We start from the raw sequence: 21884 nt of genomic DNA on the forward strand, positions 1-21884 counted from the left end.
CACATCAATATTTTCGACGAAAATTGACTAAAATTGCTAAAAATCATAATATACAAAACTAAAAATAAAATCTGAAAATATAGAGAACAAAAGTGACAAAATCACTTTACCAAAATTTTCTCAATTTTTTTACAAACTTATCCACCCTATTGCACATGTGAGAAAGTACAATAAAAGAGAGTCGTGGCCTTTTCTATTCCTTTCCTTATTCAAACATATTGAAAATTTTTATGCCCATCACCTACTGACATTTCCAAGCTTTGAATTATTTTATTTTATTTGTCCTCAATAGAAATAAATACAGCTAATAAAGGAAAGTAGCAACAAACAAAGCATATAAAAGAAACCAAACTGTGATTGGTGGATGAAGTTAAGGTTTCTCAATTCTCACTACATTTCTCAGCCCCTTGCAGAGCTTCAAGTTTCTTGCTCAAAATTAAAGGTTCGGTCATATTCAAAAAACTTTGTTGGATTTGAGCCAAGAATTCCTCATTATCCGGCCAAAGGATTACTGCTTCATGCATTCATTTGTTTGCTAGCTAGCTTGTTTCTTTTTTTTTTTTTTTTTTTTTTTAATTACTTCCCTTTTGTTAATTAACTGGAATATTCTTTTTTTCAATGCAGGTTGAATAAAAATGTCGAAGACGAGAGTGGCGGTGGTGGGCAGCGGCGTAAGCGGGCTGGTGGCAGCGTACGTGCTGGCGGAAGGCGGGGCGGAGGTGGTGCTGTATGAGAAGGAGGATTACTTGGGGGGCCATGCTAAAACTGTCACTGTGGATGGAACTCAACTTGATCTTGGCTTTATGGTTTTCAATCGAGTAAGTCATATTTTTTTAATTTTTTCCTTTTAAAATTTTTTTTATTTTGTTTTTAGATTCTTTTACATTAATTTCCGGTATAATATATATATATCACTAAATTAAATAAGGATAGTGGTATATTATGGGTCGATATGCTAGCACAAACATGATATTCTCGCATTATATCTAACTATTTTAATTTATTTTATTTATGTGGGATTCATATATGATCTGGCACGTTCAAATCAATTTTGGATCTTTTAGATTTTGTATTATAACTAATACTTTTATGCTAGCATTAACTTCATTATATGTAGATTATATATTAAACCTAAAATTTTATTTGTGATCTAAGAAATGAATGGACGTTAATTTTTCTTAATACGTACTCTTTGTAAACCGACCATTCAATTACTTAATGTAATTTTTTTATGTTATTCACGGTGCCTACACAATGTGTCCACGTTGAGGTAAAAGTCACCCTATTGAATGTGATTAATATTTAATTGTATATCAAATAGTTGAGTGTCACCTAAATAGTGGACACAGAGGTGAGCACGGTTGATGAGCACCATAATAAAACTCTTACCTAATGTATTTCTTATTAAGTTCAATAATATTTCTTTTCCGCATCCAAGAGGGTGCACTTGACCAGTTTTCAGATGTTCGATTCTCTCTACTTATATTTTTCTTAGACTAGCTTGTTACATAGGTCTTGCCTAGTGCAGTTATTTGACTAGCATTGTTTAGTCAGAAGGTTTATCCAGTGCACTGACAGGTAGCGAATGCGGATTCTCACATTGACAATTTTTTATTTAAATTAATTATTGTAGACTATAAAAATTATTTATTTATATTATTTAGGAAACTTTATTCAAATTTAAAACGAAATTAAACTGTAATTAGTGGTAGTCCATTGGTTGGTTTTATTGTACTAATTAGTACCCCACCCGATTCTGACACTTTTGGAAGTTACACCCCTATTGGCTGGCACATAAATATTGAATCTGACTGCCAACTTGTCTTAAATTTCGTTTAAAAAAATTATAGAACTTTCCGTAAATTAATTTTGTGAAATAAATTTTTTACTGACTCATAAAAATATCATTTTTTATTTTATTTGTTTCACATTTCATAAAAATATTATTTTTTATTCTAGTTGTATTTTCACATTTCATTTTAGATATGAAATCGCATTAGCCGGTTTTATAGAACCGTTTCATAAAAAATTTACTCATAATTTATCTGTCTAGAGATAAAGAGTCGAAAATTAATTTAATAAAATTTAAATTAAATGGTATTTATATAAGAATGATAAAATTGAAATTAAATGGCATTTATATAAGAATCTCATAACCTTTGTCTGATTAGTTAACACATTAGCACAAGTGACTATATGCTCCAGCATTAAACTATTTGCTTTATTTAATTTAATAACAAAGAAAATGACCTCAGTACTAGATATGATTCCCTTGCGTTTTTTGGTAGTAAAGCAAAATCTTAAATTATGACCCGCCTTATTAGTAATTTCGGGAAAGTTGCAATATAACAGACAAAGACTGATGAATTTCTAGACAATCGTATTGTACATATTAGTAGGTAGTTATTAAAAATGATATATCTATTTTGTGATGTCAATCAATTTTATTAATTTTTTTTTTGACGTAAGAACCCGCTGCCACTATCTTCGGTGTGCACTGGATAAACCCTCGAACTAACGCAATAGTTTGCAAACTATGTTAGTCAAGTAAACGACGCTAGGCAAGCCCTGTGTGACAGGCTAGTCTTAGAAGGTGTTGATAGGGAGAATCGAACTTCTGACCTCTGGCCAAGAGTTCACCTACTCCACCAACTTGAACACCCTTTTATGGGCTTGTCAATCAATTTTTATATCTAATTAATATGGTCGTCGATCAATATCCATTATCGACACACTACTATCCGGAAAAACGATCTTGAATATCCATTAACCTTATGCGTATGTGCAGCTAGCTCCAATCCACGAAACAACAACCAACTTTGAAAACGTATAAAAATCAAGTAAAACATTAATGCATACTTGTCTAGTTTTTTTAGGGAACATGATTGTGACATGTAGTTTCTTTAAAATAAAAATAAAAATTGGGTTAATCCAATTCAAATTGAAGTTCAATCAAATTAAAGCATAATGCATTGCATCGTAATTAAAGAAAAAATCGGTTCCATTTTTTTCCCTAATCATATATATATATATATATATATAGCGAGATAACTATAAAAATTAAATCAAAAAAATTAATGTTCATATATATATATATATATATATATATATATATATATTACGATCATACAGATTTTACTACTTTAATATAAATCGATTTGACTCATTTTATATCCCAATGTGGAGGAGTAAAAATTAATTGCTAATTTTAAATTTAATATTTTTTGAGTAAATACTAATAGTTATTTAAAATTATCCATAATTTATTATTTTATTTATTTCCTTCCAATATATATGTTTTTTTTATTATTTAATTTAAATTGTAAAAAAAGTTGAAATATGAATTAAAATATATTAATTTATATTGTATCAACGAATTTGTCACATTTACTAGAGGTGTCAAAACGGACCAGCGGGACGAGCCGACCCACAACCCGTCGCAACCCATCATTAGGCGGGGCGGGCCGGCCCACCTTTTAGGTGGGTTGGAAAAACATAAACCCAACCCACATATTTTAGGTGGTAGGGCGTGCCAACCCTGCGGGCTAACGTGTAAATTGGCGGTTTTTGCGGGCCAACCCGCAACCCACCGTTAGGCGGGCCGAGGCGAGCCGATCCATCATTTAGGCGAGTTGAGAAATTGTCAACCCAACCCACCAATTTTGTATGACGAAGCGGGCAAATCCGACCTCATTTTGACACCTCTCACGTTTACTCTTAGCAATTTGATTGTAAATTTGTAATATCTTTATTAGCCAGCAGGTTGTTGGTCCATTTAAAGTATTTTTTTCGCGTGTTCCCATGGGGACCAGTTTGGGTACTGTTAAGTCTAACTTCTATATACAAATTTATTTTATTTGACCAATAAATATTTTGCATAATTCAAGAAAATAATGAGATTTAAATAATGACAGTATGATTTGATGTTATATATTCGATATAACAAAAATAGTTTTTACGTGTTTCGTTTTTAAGATTTATTGGAAAAATCACAAGTAAAATGAGATATTTAAAAATACACAAAAACTTATGTTAGACGGTTTCACGAGTCAATTTTGTAAGATGGATCTTATTTGGGTCGCTCGTGAAAAAATAATATTTTTTTTGCCAAAAATATTAATTTTTATTGTAAATATATATAAAAATAATCCGTGTCAGATTGATAAAAATTCATGAGATTGTCTCAAAAAACTTTCTCTTAAAAATATGGAACATCTATTTTGGCTTTATCTCTTTGCAAGGTCATTTAAATTTGTAACTTTCCTTCCATATTTATTTAAAAAATGAACTTTTTTTTGAGTGAATTGTGATTAAATCCCTAAACCCAAACCTAACTTTTTTATAAATCCTTACAATAAAAATTCTTTCTTAAAACTCCCTAGGACCACCAAACTTGGTCAAATCCAATGTTTAATTCTTGTACCCAATTTATGCTATTTTAGTGCTCAATTATGGTACTTGAATCATCCGCGAAAATGGTATCAGAGCTTTAGGTTAATTATTCAGACTTTATATTATTCGTTAATTCATACTTTTCTTTGTTGAGGAGAAGATTTTCTACAAAATATGACTTCAAACGAAGGTTTGAATCAAGAGGATTTTATTCATATAAAATCCTATAAACATGTTAATCTACTCATAATAGATTACTTACAACAGGTTGTGATTAATGCTCTTAATTTTGAAGGGAGTAAGAAAGATGATCTCTAACTCTAAATTTTTAGAGATTACCCCAGATTCCTCTAAACTCTCCGGAGATCTTAGAGAAATTCAAAAAACGGTACAATATTACAGCAATCAGCTGTATGAAATACCTCGGCAAATTGAAGAAATCCTTAAGAAACAAGAAGAAATTCTTGGAACTCTAAAGGATCTTCAAAATAAAATCATAAATCTAGAACACACTTCTGGTTCTAGAAAAGGAAATACAGGAGGAAGGTTACCACTCTCGTTTGGTACTGAACCTTTGTTACATCAGAAAGGTAAAACCAAAATAGTTCAAAAACCTTTAATTGATGATGAAAGGATGATTAATCTTATAAAAGCAGTATCAGAGAAAAACACTATCTGATTACTACTTTAAAAAGATTAAATCTCAAGGATCTAAAGATCTTGCGGATTCTTTTGCGAATCTCAAAGTAGTAGATCTAAAAATGAATTCCCCTGAGGGTGAACAATCCATAGGGAATCCCCCAAGATATGTGGTTAAAACATAAGAACCACATAGTGAGTTCCAGGTTGGAGAAAATTTACATCCAGCAGGAACCATCTGTTGCAACTGTGTGGTTGGAGTGTGAGGAGCACTTCATAAAACTCGGCAGGTATGACCCGACGACACTATGGTTAAAGAGGTATTTGAATTTAATTCATCTTACGGAAGCATGTTGGACCCTAATCCAGAGTATATCGGCTGAAAACCTTGCGTAACCGATAGTTCTGCTTGGCCTGAACGGGTTCGATAGGTAAAACAATGCCACGTACAAAGGATTAAATGCTAAACACTTTGTTAAGACAAATTTGGGGACCACTAGGGAGTTGAAACAAAAAAATTTGAGTGTAGGAAGTTAAGAGAAAGAAATGATTGGGTTTGGGGATTTTAAAATAATTTGCCCCTTTGTTTTTTACTCATCATATGATGCTACCCATCGCATATATGCTAAATAGTGAATACTCTATTCGTTCGAATTATAGACTTTTTTTTCTTTCTCAATTGTACATCTCAAACACATATCTAATTTCTACATTTTGTGGAATTTTTTATTGTATTTTTATTTTACTAAAACATCTTTATTAACTAAGTATTGGAAAACGTAAAATCATTTTTTAATAAATTAAATAAGAATAAAATATGAAGTTTGTTTGTAAATGAATAAACAAAAAAATAAAATATGAGTTTATTTGTAAATTTTTTTTTATATTAAGAAAAAAAAACTGTATATTTAACACCAATAAAAGTACCACTTTATAACAAATTACCGATATTTTTCTGAAAAAAAATTCAAATTTGTGGTTTATTGGGATCCACACAATTATTCCAATTTAATCTAATAAACAACCTCATTGGCTCATTGCTTTTGAAAACATTGTTGAATTAGGGCTGTGATATCGAACCAAAATATCGATTTTTTGGGATATTGTACCGAAATTTTTTCATTATATAGACATTTTTTGGTATATCGAATTTTTTTTCGGTATTTATATGGTATAAGTATGGATTTTTTCTATACAAAAATTTTGAAATTTCGATATCCGTATCGGTATAAATTTTTTTCTTACTATTATTTTTTATACGGTATACCGAAAACTCACCCCTAGTTGTAATTCGAATTTTATGTTTATATCGATTTTGCAATTATTGCACTATTTGATAATTGAGATTATGTGTTTTTTAGTCGACACAAAACTCTTGTAAAACCATTTTGAAAAACAAAAATCCAATAAGACGGTCTCACGGGTCAATTTAATGAGGTTAAACTTTTATTCGACCCAATCCATGAAAAAATGTTACTTTTTATGTCAAAATATTACTTTTTTTTTTCCATATGGGACGAGTCGACCCATATCATAAATATCTGTGAGACCTTTTCATAAGAGACTCATTCTTTAATTTGTCAATAGGAGAATATTTGATGATTTTTTTTAAATAAAAAACACAAAGAAAGGTGAAAAGTCAAAAAAATAAAAAAATAAAATCTAGTTTTGGAATAATAAAACTGAAAAAATGATGAAGTCGATTGATACGTGGCTTGAATTAAGATCCTCAATTGTGTTATTGATCTCATTCAAAGATCACTTAAAACAATTAAGTATTACCTTATATCTTCATGTAAAGAGTGATAATTATAACCTCTCATTCAAAAAATTAATTTTTTATGTTTAAAATAACTTAAATAATTAATTAAGTTATATAATTTTATAAAGTATAAATTTCTGAACTGATAATATATATAATTATAGATTAAATTTACCATTCAAAAAAATATAGATTTACTTTATATTATAATGCTATTTTCTACCCAATTACCATACAATGTCTAATTAACTGAATGTTCTATAAAATGGTCAATGTATATAAAACTTTAAAAGCCCAAATAACTTGAAATAAAACCCAATATAGGGTATAATTTTAATTTTTTAATTTTGGTTAGTGGAGTTTCACCATTTTCTTATAGTGTTTGGCACTTGATTCCTTCACAACGGATATACCATTTACTGGACTACTGTTTGTAGTACCTCTATCCGACATTAAGACACTGTTTGGTTTGAGTGATAGAATAAGTAATACATAGATAAGCAATATAATGTTAATTAAAAATAAATAAAAAATAAAGTTAATACATTATTTGATTTGATGGATAGATATAATTTATTTGATTTAATTGATGTAAAATTAATAATTAATAGATTGATAAATAATATGACGAGAATAACGCGATATTGGATGAGATAAGTTATACATAGATTAATAATACATTAAACCAAACAATACCTAAGTGATTGTATATAATGACTCTTGTAGCAAGTAGCAACTCGAGTTAGGTAATGTTTGAAAGAGCTTCTAGAAGCACTTGTCCGCTTTTGTCTGCATAAAATTTTGAAATTTCAGAAAAAGCTCCCAAACACTACCTTTAATAAACTTTTGAAGTTAGGACATAAAGTACGTAATTGAGATAGAAGCCATTATGTTGTTGCACTTGCGTGGGATTGGGCATGGGCTGGGCAAAATGCTACGTGTGAGAAACCTGCAAAACAAAATGTTACTTCCATGTGGATGCCAACTTTTGAATCAATAGGAGCTACCTTGGAGGTTTCCGTTTTTGGTGGATCGATGAGCCAGGCCGTGACGAGGGTATCCCTTTTTGGAAGTGTGGTGATAAGTAAAACAGTGATGCTTAGGTAGTGTTTGAGAGAGCTTCTAGGAAGCACTTCTCAGCTTTTTCTTAACAAAAATTTGAAATTTTGTTGACGAAAAGGCGAAAAGTGCTTCCTAGAAGCTCTTTCAAACACTACCTTAAAACGGCTTGAAAGTGATTATAATGCACTTTATAGCAACTTTTGTTAACCATTTTTTTGGAACAAGAGTAGATAGGAAGTATTAAGTAGTAACTATTGGTCCCCTAGTGTATATATAGTGACGTTTGTATGCAATGATCCTTTTGTGTATAAAACAATGGATATAACTAAATTGTACTAGTTTCATGCCTTGGCACAAAAATATCAGTCCTTGTTATCATTTAACATCAAGAATGTTTCTGAAGAAAGTGCTTGGTTGTTGCACAGGTTACATATCCAAACATGATGGATTTCTTCGAGAATCTTGGGGTCGACATGGAGCTATCCGACATGTCGTTCTCTGTGAGCTTGGACAAAGGCCGAGGATGTGAATGGGGAAGTGGGAATGGTTTGTCGGGTCTGTTTGCGCAAAAGAAGAACGTATTGAATCCAAGCTTTTGGAGAATGATCAGAGAAATTATTAAGTTCAAGGATGATGTAATAAAGTAAGTGCTTTTTTTGTCATAAATATACCGTGCGATCGTCTTTTGATGTTAAGTTTGTTTCTGTTATGTGCCATGTGTTTGATAAAAATTGCATGAGATTGATCCTTACATACCTATATATCCTATGTATGATAATGGGATAAGTTTAAAAGGATATAGGAGACTATATGTGGGACCAATGTTTCAGTATATTAGGTTGGAAGAATGTCTCAAATGTAGCAACACCATATAATTGCTTTGAGCCAATAAGAGACATGTAATAATATATAATGGCTTTGTCTAACTATATCAAATAATCATTTTTGTAAAACCAGAACAGATGCAAACCTGTCCTTTAGCCTATACAAATTTGTGCTTGCATCTATCTTATTCAATATATAGCGAACTCAAACTATTTGTGTGTTTGGCAAACTTGTTTCCAAGAGCCGAAGATATGGCATGTCATTCTGACTCGGCCTCAAAGTCAATCTTAGAAGGCTGAGGCGAAGTCCACGGGCATGATGTTGTGCCTTCATGAGGTGACATCCTAATTTTTATGTTGATTAATTCTTGGAGTTTATCTCATGGCAGTTATCTTGAAAATCTTGACAACAATCCAGACATTGATCGGAATGAAACTCTGGGACATTTTATTAAATCACATGGATACTCTGAGTTATTCCAGAAGGCTTATCTTGTGAGAAATCTTCAACATTAACATATTGTGGCTCATTTTTTCCCTCATCACCTTAAGTTAAACCAGCATACTTTCCATGCAATTCTGCAGATTCCAATGTGTGGTTCAATTTGGTCATGCTCGTCAGAAGGAGTAATGAGCTTCTCCGCTTATTCAATACTTTCATTTTGTCGCAATCATCATCTTTTGCAGGCAAGTTATTATATCCATTGTGTCATGTAACCAAAACATACCTCTCATATTTTATAAATATTTTCTTTCTTTACTTATATATCTTATGGCTGATTTTATCTGCAGATCCTTGGTCGTCCTCAATGGCTTACTGTCAGGTTGCGCTCACAAAATTATGTCAATAGGGTAAATTAAGTGTTTTGGAATTCTCATTTTGAGTGGTTATTATCACGTAGCTTATGTAATTTGTCTTAAGATTAGATTTTAACTGTACCGAATTGTATTGGAATCGTAACCAGGTCAAGAAAGTGTTGGAAAGCAGAGGTTGTCAAATAAAAACCAATTCAAAAGTATGTTCAGTCACCACAAATGATGAAGGTGCGTATCAAGTTCTTGTTTATCATTTTATGTTAAGTTTTGAACTCTTTTTGTCACGTCTCGAAACCGAGGTTGTTTGACACCGGCTTTGTTCTCAAACATTAATTCGAAAACAACAAGCCTCAAATTTCAGAAACTTGAAAACCAGTCTATTCATTCATAAAACTGAAATTACATTGTCCTTCATCAAACTGAATTTACAGTGATCTTTACAATGCTTGAACTGAATAATAACTAAACTGAAAATCAAAGTCTAATACAGCGTCTAAAACTAATAAAAACTGAAACAAAAACTAGACAGCACAAACCACTATCAATCTTTATCAGCCCCAAAACTGATTTTGTCACGCCTCAAACCCGGGGTTGGTCGATATCGGCGTTTAACAATTTAACATTGAAACAACAAGTCTCGTAGTACAATTCTTGCCAAAACCAGTCTATTTCATACTATAAAACATGTCTTTACACTGAAAATACAGAAATGCGAAAGCGAATTAAAATTTAAAGTAACGGGATTTAGACATGCTTGATCTTGAGTCGATCCCTCCTCACCAGCCCCAAAACATGTTCTGTTCCTCATCATCTAACTGATCTTCATTCTTATCTGGGGAGGGAGAGTAAAAGCGGAGGTGAGTGCTTGGGGAAACACTCAGCAAATGGGGGCCGATCGTGCATAACAATTACCAAATATATATTTGCAAGTAAATGTATAAAGGATCATAATTTCAAAAAAAATAAGCATGTTGAATCTAATATGAACAAAGAAGCAAACATAACACTGTAAATCATCTCGTTTTTCATAGTTTACTGATCAATCCCTTATATATTATTCTTCTAAAAGGCGAGGCCAAATGAACAGTTATTATATTCCACCACATTAGGATCAAATCAATAATTCAAACATACTTTCGAATATTACATCTATTATAAAAAAAAAAAATTCAAAGTAGCATATAAAGTGAAACGAATATATATCATGCCGATTGAGTTTTTCAAAACATACGTATAACGTAATTGATTTTGTAAAACTTAAGCTCACTTAAGAAAAAATATAAGTATGCAAACTTTATATAAAAAATTATAGGTACAAAATCCCATTTACCTTAATTCACACGAAAAAGTGGAGGAAAGTATCGATTCCTTGGATCAAATCCCAGTCGGGCAGCACTTCGGTAGTATTTCGGACAGCTTCTCCTAGCTCGACTTCTTGCTTGAGTGGCACACCTTTGGCTCGAAAATTGGGGCAGAATATCACTACTAATCAGCTGCTAGAACTCGAAATTACAGCATCTATTAGCTTGAAAGTTTGGAGAGCTTTGTGGTGTGCTTTCCTTCACAATTGAGGGATATTTATAGGGACCTCTTGCAGCTGAAAGGGACTGACGTTTTTGCCTCTTAAATTGGGTCATAACATGTGTTAATTAGGATCCTTAATCAGCCTAATGATGCTGGTCATTATGGTACGGATGAAGGTTACAAGGGGTTACAAAACGACTTTATTTCTACTTCAAATTTTGAATTTGATTAGCTTTACGACTGCATGTATTTCATTAGTTTTATGGGGTTTAGAAGGCTCACAATTTTGAAATTTAAAAGGTTGGGGTGATTTGGTCAAAGTTTCTTTAATTGTGTAGAAGGGTGGTAACAAATTGCATGCTTGCATGTCTTCAAAATTTCGAATTTTGTGTATGTATTTAGGTGTGCTTTGTTTTGCATGCCTACTGTTGGAGTACCGTTTTTTTCGTGCCCAAGACATATCGGAAATTTAAAATTTTTCGTTTTGACATTCAAAACATGCTTGGACACTCGGTTTAATAGACATTCATAGGGTGTTTTGAGATAATACCTTTGGTGAATTAATTCACTTGACACCACCTATTCCGAGATTAGCGGAGATAGATCTTCTTGTAATTCCCTACGAACGATCAAATGGAATACTACCTTTCTTCAATCTCCGAATCAGGTCCACGACCGGATTACTCGTTCTTCTTCGAACTCGCACTAGAGAGATAGAAAGAAGTTTTTTGTTGAGATATTAAAATCACAAGAAACGCCACGCAAAATTTCTCTATCAATTAGAGATAGTTGCCGAATTCTTGCACATAATCCTTGAGAGTGATTTTTCGAAAATCATACATACATATTATGTATTTTCTTAGTGAATAAGTTTGTGTGTTAAGATAATAATATATCAACCATTGTATATTATTACTATATATACATATATCACACACACACATATATATATATATTTATTTATTTTCCACACACTCACGATTTGTGCACCGGTATATATATATTTTATCCATATATATATTATTGCATACATATATAGACAATTTTGCTATCCTGCCCACTTATCGTGCCTACCTAATGTGCCCACCATGAGGTGACATTCAATTATTGGATGTGATGAATTGTACGTCCAATAGTTGAGTGTCACCTCATGATGGGCACATTAGGTGGGCACGGTGGGTGGGCAGGATAGCAAAACTCCATATATAGAAATGCATATATATATATCCATATATATACACACACGTTACATATATCAATATATATATACACATGCATTTATATACATCAATATATATATATGTATATATATATATGTAGTACGGGTTTTGCTATGCTGCCCACCAACCGTGCCAACCTCTGTGCCCACCATGTACAATAGTTGAGTGTTTTATACATGGTGGACACAGAGGTTGGCACGGTTGGTGGACAGCATAGCAAAACTCTATGTAGTACATGTTAATACATATATATATATATATATATATATATAAATATTTATATGTATATGTTTCATGGGCCCTTTTTAATCCATGTCCAACAAGGATAAAAATTAATTAAATCTATTTAAAACTTTAATTATTTTTTCATGATGGGCTTGTAATCTTACAAGTCCATGAATCATGCGCCCATTAGAGTGTTCTCATCATAATCCCGATCAATGATCCAACATCATCGATGTAACACTTTAACTTGCTTGTCATTATGACACACATTTTGATTTTCGAAATCACTAATAGGCAATTGCTAATTTTGGAACACTTCCACTGTAAATTAAGCAAGTGCACTAAAATTTCTACAAGCTCTTATAAACTCATTTATAAGCTTATCGTGTGATCCAATAAAACTTATTTATTATAAATTCAACTCTTTGAATTTATTATTTCAATGAGAACAGGAAAACCAATGCTTGTGTAACCTTCAATGGTTCAGGGGCTAGCTGTGGGTTCACAACTCTTTGTGATTTAGGACATTGTCCTTTATACGGACTTACCCTAACTTGCCTCATTCTATTCATCAACACCTTGATCATAAGAATGAAAGAATTCATTTCTGATTAGACCCATCGAATAATGGTAAGAGCGTCTAGTAGCATCGCCCCATGATTCCCTAGGTATCACTGATAGTGCGTGCAAGAACTAATCGATTATGGTTATTGTACAGTACGGTCCCTTCATCTCATATATCTCGATCGAATCTGCAACCATTGGTTCATTGAGGGTTGCATGTGAAGTTCGATAACGATGTGATGCATCTTTTAGAATACATAGTGGCATCGTATGTGCAACTAGTGAACCACTTTACCCTAATGCACATTTCGTACTCTGGCCAGAGATTCCATGCACTATTATCTCATAAGATCACATAGGATATCCACACCCATAGGTGAGCGGTGAATTCCCGACTACAATGCACTGACTCCTACATGTGTCGCAATTGTACCCAATCTCGTCATCTGATGACCCTCCTGGAGTCGGTAAACGAGTCAAAGCACAATCCTAGCATGTAGAGCCGCAGTGTTGTCTCGGGTCGTAAGGACTAATGGTGTACAACAATAACCCAACTTTTAAATCATTTTATCGGAAATCTTACATATACATACAGAATCAGAACAAAAATTCATGTAAACATCAGAAATAACAGATCAGTTTTATGCACCAAATTCACTTATGATTTTCGTGGCTAACTGATATCAGTCCTTCATCCTCTAAAGGGTGAAAAATCATAACAGAACAGAACAGAAACAAAGCAGAGTGTTCTGGATATATATTCCTACCACTAGTTCACAAGCATCAGTGCATCAAAATTACAGATTTCAGAGATTCGAACTTTGAAAACATATATACATGCTGGAACAGAACTTAAAACATAATATTAGATTTAAAACCGAAAGCCCATTTACAGATTTACAGAAACTGTTATTTCTGAGGTTGCGTTGACAAAAGTTTTCCCCGTGCTACCAGTTGATCGCTCAACGGCTCAGAGGCTGATCGCACAACTCAAAGCACTGCTTCAAAACTGACTGCTCAACTGGTTGTTTTTCTTTCGCTCAACTGAATGCTCGAACTCACATATGCTGTGTTTTTGCTCAAAAATTGTGTAACCCTTAATAAAAAATCTGAGTGCTATTTATAGACTCAAATCCGACTGTTACACACCATTTAATGCCCTTCAATGGCCTTGATTCTGAGATAAATCATCGTTTTCGAAATCCCAGACTATCTGTTGTCTATTACGGATTGGCAACTGGACGTCCCAACTGAACTGGATTGGCCAGCTGAACTGGTTTGACTGTTTTGTTCCTCGTCTGGTCCAGTTTCCTCAACTGATTAACATGATCAGTTTTCTTCCAGTTCAGTTCAGTGTCTTGTTCGGTTGAGTTTCTCTCTCGAGTTCAGTTTCTCTCTTCAGTTCCAGTTCAGTGTCTCTCTCTGTTCAGTTCAATCAACTGCTCGACTCGGTTCAGTCAACTTCAGTTCAGTCAACTGCTCGACTCGGTTCAGTCAACTGCTTCCGTTTAGTCAGCTGCTCAACTGATTTTGGGTCTTCACATTTTTGTTATTAAATCTTAATGTGATAAACTTATGAAGCCAAAAATATGTTTTGTTTTTTAGTTGTTCTACATGAGTGTAAACACAAAAATGTATCAAAGAACTTTTTGTATATTAAATTATAGCCATGTTAATGAATTTATTCTAATTATAAACGAATCTAAAAAGAGGACTGCAGGTTGTGCTGTAACCTGTAAGGATGGGATGGAAGAAACATTCGACGAGTGCATAATTGCTGCACATGCTCCCGATGCCTTAAAAATGTTGGGGAATCAGACGACATATGATGAGTTGAGAATTCTTGGTGCATTTCGTTATGCCTACAGGTCTCTCTCTTTGTTTTGTTCCTGGATTAAGCTTGTTTTATCGAGTTCCTTGTTTATTTAACTTATTCCGGTTTATCTTAATACCCTTGAGTTCAATATGGAAAAGTATGCATTGTTAGAAAATGTGCTAAAAGAGTGAATAGCTGATCAACATGGACCCAAAACTGAAAACATTTTAAAATTTTTAGGTGAGTTTATTTGAAGATACAACCCTCTGAGGTTTTCTTTTTCATTCATATTCCAGATCTGTTCATTCAAATATTTGAAACAGCCATGTGAACTCTAGGGGTATACCTTATACAGTATACTTGTGTTTGGAACTGGTTATATAATGATAAAAAGAGTTTCTATACTTTTTTTTTGTGTATTTGATTTTTTATTTTTCATTTTTCTGGGAAATGGGAAGTGAGCTTCTGCTTGAACACAATGGATGATTTATTTTGGATTTGCACAATGCGTCACATTTTTTTTCTTTTGGCAGTGATATTTTCCTACACCGTGACAAAAGTTTAATGCCGAAAATTCCAGCTGCATGGAGCGCATGGAATTTTCTGGGGACAATTAATAGCAAAGTTTGTGTTACATATTGGCTCAACACACTTCAGGTTTGTAGATGAGTTTTGCCATCAGCATGAAACAAATGATATACATTTTATTTACCAAAAAACTCTTAGTATAATTGTGCCAAATGCATTGTATGCTTGAAGATTGTAATACTTATATGTGGAAATTATTTTACCCTATAAGTGCAGAACATTAAACAGACCGGGTTACCGTACCTCGTGACTCTGAATCCACCTCAAACACCAGAGCATACATTGCTTAAATGGTCAACCGGACACCCAATCCCATCAGTAGCTGCGTCTAAAGCTTCATCGGAGCTTAATATAATCCAAGGAAAGAGGAAAATCTGGTTCTGCGGAGCATATCAAGGTATGTTGGATAAAAGTCACTGGTATTTTGAGAATTGCAATAGAGAATATGCGTTGAGTTTTACTGTATTACAATTGTTTCAGGATATGGCTTCCACGAGGACGGACTAAAGGTATTTATGCATATGATATATTGAAAAACTCATGCTGTGAATTTATTATTGCTAGATCCACAACCGGACCTCATGATCCAACATCAATAAGGTGTAAAGAGAACCTACTCAAATCTTAATCCATCGGTTTATGGAAAATAAACACTTTTTATGAAAGTAAGAATGATAGTTTCAGCATAAGGATTCACAACCTGTGATTTCCCTTTTTTTTCTCTAGGTTTTATAGATTTAAAAATGAAGTACGTGGAACTTAAAGCTAAATCGATCAACCCAACCAAAACACTCCTAGATGCCTCTTTTAGTTCATGATTAACTACTGAAACAAGGTACAAAGATAGAATGTCTTAATTCTTTCTAAGAAAGAAGTAAAATTGGTTGGCATTGGCGTAGAGATTAAATTAGCATATTTTTAACTTGTCTGCATAATCTTCAGTTTCCATATTATTAAAGGCAGCTAAACATTTTGAACAATAATTCAACTCTTATCCTCACAGGCAGGTATACTAGCTGCAAATGGCTTGCTCAGAAAGAGTTGCAATGTCCAGAATAACCCCAAACACATGGTACCGTCTTGGCTAGAAACAGGAGCTCGTCTTCTTGTAACTAGGTTTCTCGATCATTTTATTGCTGCGGGCTGCCTTATGTGAGTTTCTAATGAAAAAAAGAAAATTTTCTTTTATGTTTTTGCTTGCTGTTGATTGAGAATTTGGATATATTGGGTTCAAGACAAAGTAGAACATAATTTAGAGATTTTGAGTTTCATCCGTGAAGTGATGTTATCTTTCTCATCTTAAGAAAAGTCTTTCCCTGAGACTAGCTGGAGCTAGGGAGATACATAGATATCTTGCGTTTCTATGAAAATCTAAATAATCTTGTATCTCCTCCCAGTTTGTTGCAAATACCTCTAATTATCAATACCGAATGTACTCAATGATATTAAACAAGTGTCTATAGTCATGCCTTGGTTGCAGTGATCTTAACCTCTCTATCTTTTATGGTTACTTCTGGTGCGAAACGTGCTTGTGTGATAGCTCATTGACCTCAACAGTAGCTAATCATCTACATTCGTCACAAGAATATGTTGTCCTTTTAGTTTCTTGATTTGTAGTTTTTCTTTGTTTACATTTTTTGAAATTCATTGTATTTAGTAGGATAATAACTGCATTTATAAATTCTTATTACTTTGGGTGCAACAGATTATTGGAAGATGGTGGTACAATTTTTACCTTTGAAGGCACCAGGAAAAGTAGCGCCTTAAAAGTTTATATCAGAGTTCATACTCCCCAGTTTTATTGGAAGGTAATGACTGGAGACCATTAAACAACCTTATACTTGGGGATCATAGTAATATTTTTCTATAGTACGTGTTTTACTATATTAACTAAATATTCGCATGTGTTCTTGCGGTTTAGTGTGAAGGATGCAAAACAACATACTTGGATCATTCCACGGTTGACTCAAATTTTACAATAACTGGAGTTAAACAATAACTATATTATCTTTATCTTTCAATTTATTATCCTTCAACATCCAATCACACGAGCCAAATGGTACTCAGGACACGAGGGAAATATATAATCTGTAAAGTTGAAGGTGTAATAACAAGTTCACTGGAAGATTTGAAATGCAAAAATCAACTAAAAGTGGAATGGATTCAAAATTTCAAATGGAATTTTTCTATTATGCGTTCCATTTCTTGTACGTATACAGGTTGCAACTGAAGCAGATTTAGGCCTTGCTGATGCCTATATTAATGGAGATTTTTCTTTTGTTGACAAGCATGAAGGTCTCCTCAACCTTTTCATGGTAAGAAAATGCAGTTTTGTTAATTATTTGTTCCTGTTGGCAATGGGCCACAAACTTGGATAGAATTCAAGGATACATCTAATTTCCGTAGTTTTTAGTCGACAAATTTGGAACAATACAAATTTAGCGTGTACTAAAGATAAGTGATCTAAAAGCAGTGGCGTGCATTGCCCATATTGGATAAGTTGTCTATCTATAGAGATTCAATACTCATATATATATATCTGATTTCTCAATATTTTTCCTCCCAACTGATTTCTCAATACTACAACTTGAGTCGTATTTTTATGTAAATTTTTTGGATCCACACATGGATTCTAAAACCTCATCTACTTAAAAATGATACTTAAATATCTAGCATAAACACTTCATCTCTAACACAATTTCAATCTTTACGACCACTCGTTTAATTCATATTTATGCGTTCCATACTGTATAATGGTCTTTCTCAATGTTTACCATGCAGATTTTTATTGCCAATAGAGATTTTAGCACGGCTTCAAAGTTAAACAATAGAAGGTGAGGACTAGTGGATTTTTTCCCAACAAACTCACTCTATCTTCTTATAAACTTCTGAAAGTATAAATGTGTCTAGGGGATGGTGGACACCATTGCTTTTCACTTCTGCTGTAGCATCTGCGAAATATTTCTATCAACACGTTTCAAGGCAGAATACGCTAACACAAGCACGCCGAAACATCTCAAGGCACTATGACTTAGTAAGTGTACAAAATGATCAACATGAGAGTTCAGATACTGTTTAATATAGTATTTTTATCATGTGCGGTTGAACATTTCTGTTTTTACCCTTGGTACATTGGCCATTATACTTGGAGGATCATGTCATAATTTATGTGCATGATATTTTCTGTTTCAGAGCAATGAACTATTCTCTCTATTCTTGGACGAGACAATGACATACTCTTGTGCAATATTTAAGGTTAGAGACGATGGTTCTAATTAATGTTTCTATTTAGCAATAATTTGTTTTTTATCGAAAGTAAAACACACCATTATTTTCTTTTGAAGACTCAATGTGAAGACTTGAAGATTGCACAGCGAAGGAAAATATCTCTTTTGATTGAAAAGGTCTCTACCTTTTTGCTAAATGATGCATCAATTCAGTATCACCTGAAGATTTTCTCCAGAAGCTAAAATTTTTGTTAATTTAAAGGCAAAAATTAGGAAGGAACATCACATTCTTGAGATTGGTAGCGGTTGGGGTAGCTTAGCCATTGAAGCTGTTAAACGAACTGGATGCAAATACACAGGCATCACTCTATCAGAACAACAACTGCAGTATGCTGAACTGAAAGTAAAAGAAGCTGGTCTACAGGTGTGTGTACGATTTTGATGTGTCTGACTAGTAGTTAAAATGTTCACGATATGTTTTGTCAGAACATCAGATATAGAACTAGCTTGCGACATGCAGACTATGGCATTTTAACATATGTATAAGTGGAATTTTTGTGCATTAGACTATATATTTTATCAAGTGGATTCTTATTTTGGGATATAATGAAATCTCTATGCGACTATCGCTAATTACCTAACACCACCAAGTACAACAGAGATTTCAAGATTAAGATATAGTCTTTATTTTAAGAGGATTCTTATTTCAGGATCGCATAAAGTTTCTTCTTTGTGACTATCGCCAACTGCCTGAGACCAACAAGTACGACAGGATAATATCATGGTGAGCTTCTGTTGCTTGAACTAAATTGAATGGGCTTAACGCCAAATTTAAAAATATTCACTCTATGGGATTCTTTCGTGGCATGGAAGAAATACAGTAATGTACTGATGGTTTTGCAGTGAGATGTTGGAAGCTGTAGGACACGAGTTTATGGAAGATTACTTCAAAAGTTGTGAATCTGTTTTGGCAGAAAATGGTCTTTTTGTTCTTCAGGTAAGCAATAAAGTGCTTAATAACCAGCAACTTCACTCTCATTAATTATCTCTTCTAAATCATATCGGTTTAATAATTACTTTCCAGCCTTCTCTTGAAAACTATCATCTCTTTTTAAGTCTTCAAAAGTACTCATCTCCAGTTGGTTCACATCGAACGAAATTAAACTATACTAAATCCTCGGGAATAAATTTATCTTCAATTGATTCACTCCACATTGCAGGTGTAACAACACAATAACAAACGTTCACATATATACGTACTCGTCTTAAAATGTCTACTTTTTATAGCCCAAATCAGGACCATATATCATAACCGTGTGTATAATCATAACTGTGTGTATAACTCAACCGCATCTTTTCTCTCAAGTATATCATGTCAAATGTCGACTATGTATCTCTAACATTAGAAATGGCCGATTTTTTCGCAGTTCATATCAATTCCTGATGAGAGGTACGACGAATACAGGCGCAGCTCAGATTTCATCAAAGAATACATATTCCCTGGTGGATGCCTCCCTTCACTTAGTCGAGTAACATCAGCCATGGCTGCTGCTTCTAGACTTTGGTATAACTCATTTTCACTTTCTAATTATGCTTTTTACAGTTTTCTTGAAACACCAATGCTAAAACTAAAGAAAAATTGTTGTGTTTCAGCGTGGAGCACCTGGAAGACATAGGAATCCACTATTATCAAACTCTACGATGTTGGAGAGAAAATTTCTTGAACAAGCAAAGGTAAAAGAATAGGCTACTGTTTGGTGTAAATTTCGACCTCAAAGTTCTTAATGGGAACTTGGCCTAATGAATCTGGCTGTTCTGATATTTGAAAGTTTGAACAATTTGTCATTATTAGACAAGCTTTGGTTTCTAACTAATAAAGTCGACTACACGAATCCACTTTGCCATTGCACCCTATCTGAGTTGATGAGTCTTACTCAATAACTCAAGTGACACTTGATAAACTCATTTCGAGTTATGACATCTTACACTTTTTCCCAGAGGCCGGTCAACATCGAGCGCGATCTTGAACCATCTGCAATGTCCAATCCTGATTTTGTTTACTCCAATTTTATCTCTAATATGCTGCTAATTATTAGTTTGATTAATTTGTGCACATTCATCCATCTTAAGAGTCTCCTGCACTTCTTCCTATTATTTTATCTTTCCATAGCCCAAAACTAAATCTCATATAGCATGCTGAATAATTGATTTATAGAACTTTCCTTATAATTTCGAAGATTTTTTGCCACTTCAGGTAATGCAATGTTGATAGGTTTCTGTTGATTATTTGATTGTGGTTTTGTAGTCAAATTCTTGCACTGGGCTTCGATGAAAAGTTCATTCGGACATGGGAGTATTATTTCGACTATTGTGCTGCTGGATTCAAAACATGCACCCTTGGAAATTTTCAGGTATGCCCTAAGATTCAGAAACAAAACACTACAGCCCAAGAGATTTCATACGTGACTTTCGCATGCAAAGTCAAGCAAAATTTGATTAAGAGAGGTGACTTTCGATTTCTGTCCCCGTTGAGTTCGCCCTAATGTAATCAAAATATTTTAAAACATGAATACTGTTCTTATTTTATCGTGGACCGAGAGGGACGTGGTTAATTTTCTAGTGTGTTGAGGAGTGTCACTTGCCCTGCATCATGCCATTGGTACACCTTTGATGAACTTACAAGATTTATATTTTGCAGATTGTATTTAGTAGGCCTGGAAATGTGGCTGCATTTGGTGATCCATACCAGAGTGTCCCTTCTATATATGGACTTTGATCTATGTGATCCTAAGACAGTGTTTCAATGTCGTGGGGACAAATTAGACGATCCTACAAGAAACACATTTGCAAATTATTTATTTGGATTAGCTTCCGATTGATTCTTTGACCATTTATTATTTTCCACTAGAGGTTGCAGCTTGCTTTCGAAGTGGAACGATGATAATTGATCAAATCTTCTATCTCAAGTAATATTATATGCAATTCTTTTCGTGTTGGCGATTATTTTCTGTTTTATGTAGTGTTTTGAGTTATTTCCACCAAAACCTTATGTGAAATATCAAATGGTGTATTTCAAATGTATCAAAATTGCATAGGCGTCCAAGTCTTTGACATTTTTAAAAATTACACGATCTACACTTAGTAGCACAATTTTTTGAACACGTGCTCGTGCTACAGGTAGAAACAAATGTGAAGCCCAACATTGAGTTGAGATCTTTCATACGA

At 33.4% G+C, this 21884-nt stretch overlaps 1 protein-coding gene across 8 annotated transcripts; it reads left to right on the forward strand.

Annotated features, from left to right (window-relative positions):
- Positions 1-292: 292 nt before the first annotated feature.
- LOC140862344 (uncharacterized) lies at positions 293-21662 on the forward strand. 8 transcript variants are annotated; one of them, XM_073265388.1, is made up of 25 exons: positions 293-442; positions 625-818; positions 8281-8498; positions 9069-9174; positions 9265-9366; positions 9472-9531; positions 9645-9723; positions 14749-14896; positions 15378-15501; positions 15649-15829; positions 15913-15941; positions 16436-16584; positions 17138-17240; positions 17652-17747; positions 18214-18266; positions 18343-18466; positions 18625-18687; positions 18777-18836; positions 18922-19083; positions 19370-19443; positions 19563-19656; positions 20087-20223; positions 20313-20393; positions 20965-21070; positions 21358-21662. In XM_073265388.1, the coding sequence occupies exons 2-25, from the start codon at positions 636-638 to the stop codon at positions 21433-21435; spliced, it is 2610 nt and encodes an 869-aa protein (XP_073121489.1). In that variant the 5' UTR covers positions 293-442; positions 625-635; the 3' UTR covers positions 21436-21662. The 8 variants fall into 8 exon arrangements, with proteins under 8 accessions (XP_073121489.1, XP_073121530.1, XP_073121572.1 ...); XM_073265429.1 differs by lacking the exons at positions 293-442; positions 625-818 and adding an exon at positions 8922-9016 and having other exon boundaries at positions 8381-8498; positions 9098-9174; XM_073265471.1 differs by lacking the exons at positions 293-442; positions 625-818; positions 8281-8498; positions 9069-9174; positions 9265-9366 and having other exon boundaries at positions 9467-9531; positions 14739-14896.
- Positions 21663-21884: the final 222 nt, after the last annotated feature.

This window comes from Henckelia pumila, chromosome 1 (assembly GCF_033568475.1).
Source record: "Henckelia pumila isolate YLH828 chromosome 1, ASM3356847v2, whole genome shotgun sequence".
In the NCBI taxonomy this organism is placed as follows: Eukaryota; Viridiplantae; Streptophyta; class Magnoliopsida; order Lamiales; family Gesneriaceae; genus Henckelia; species Henckelia pumila.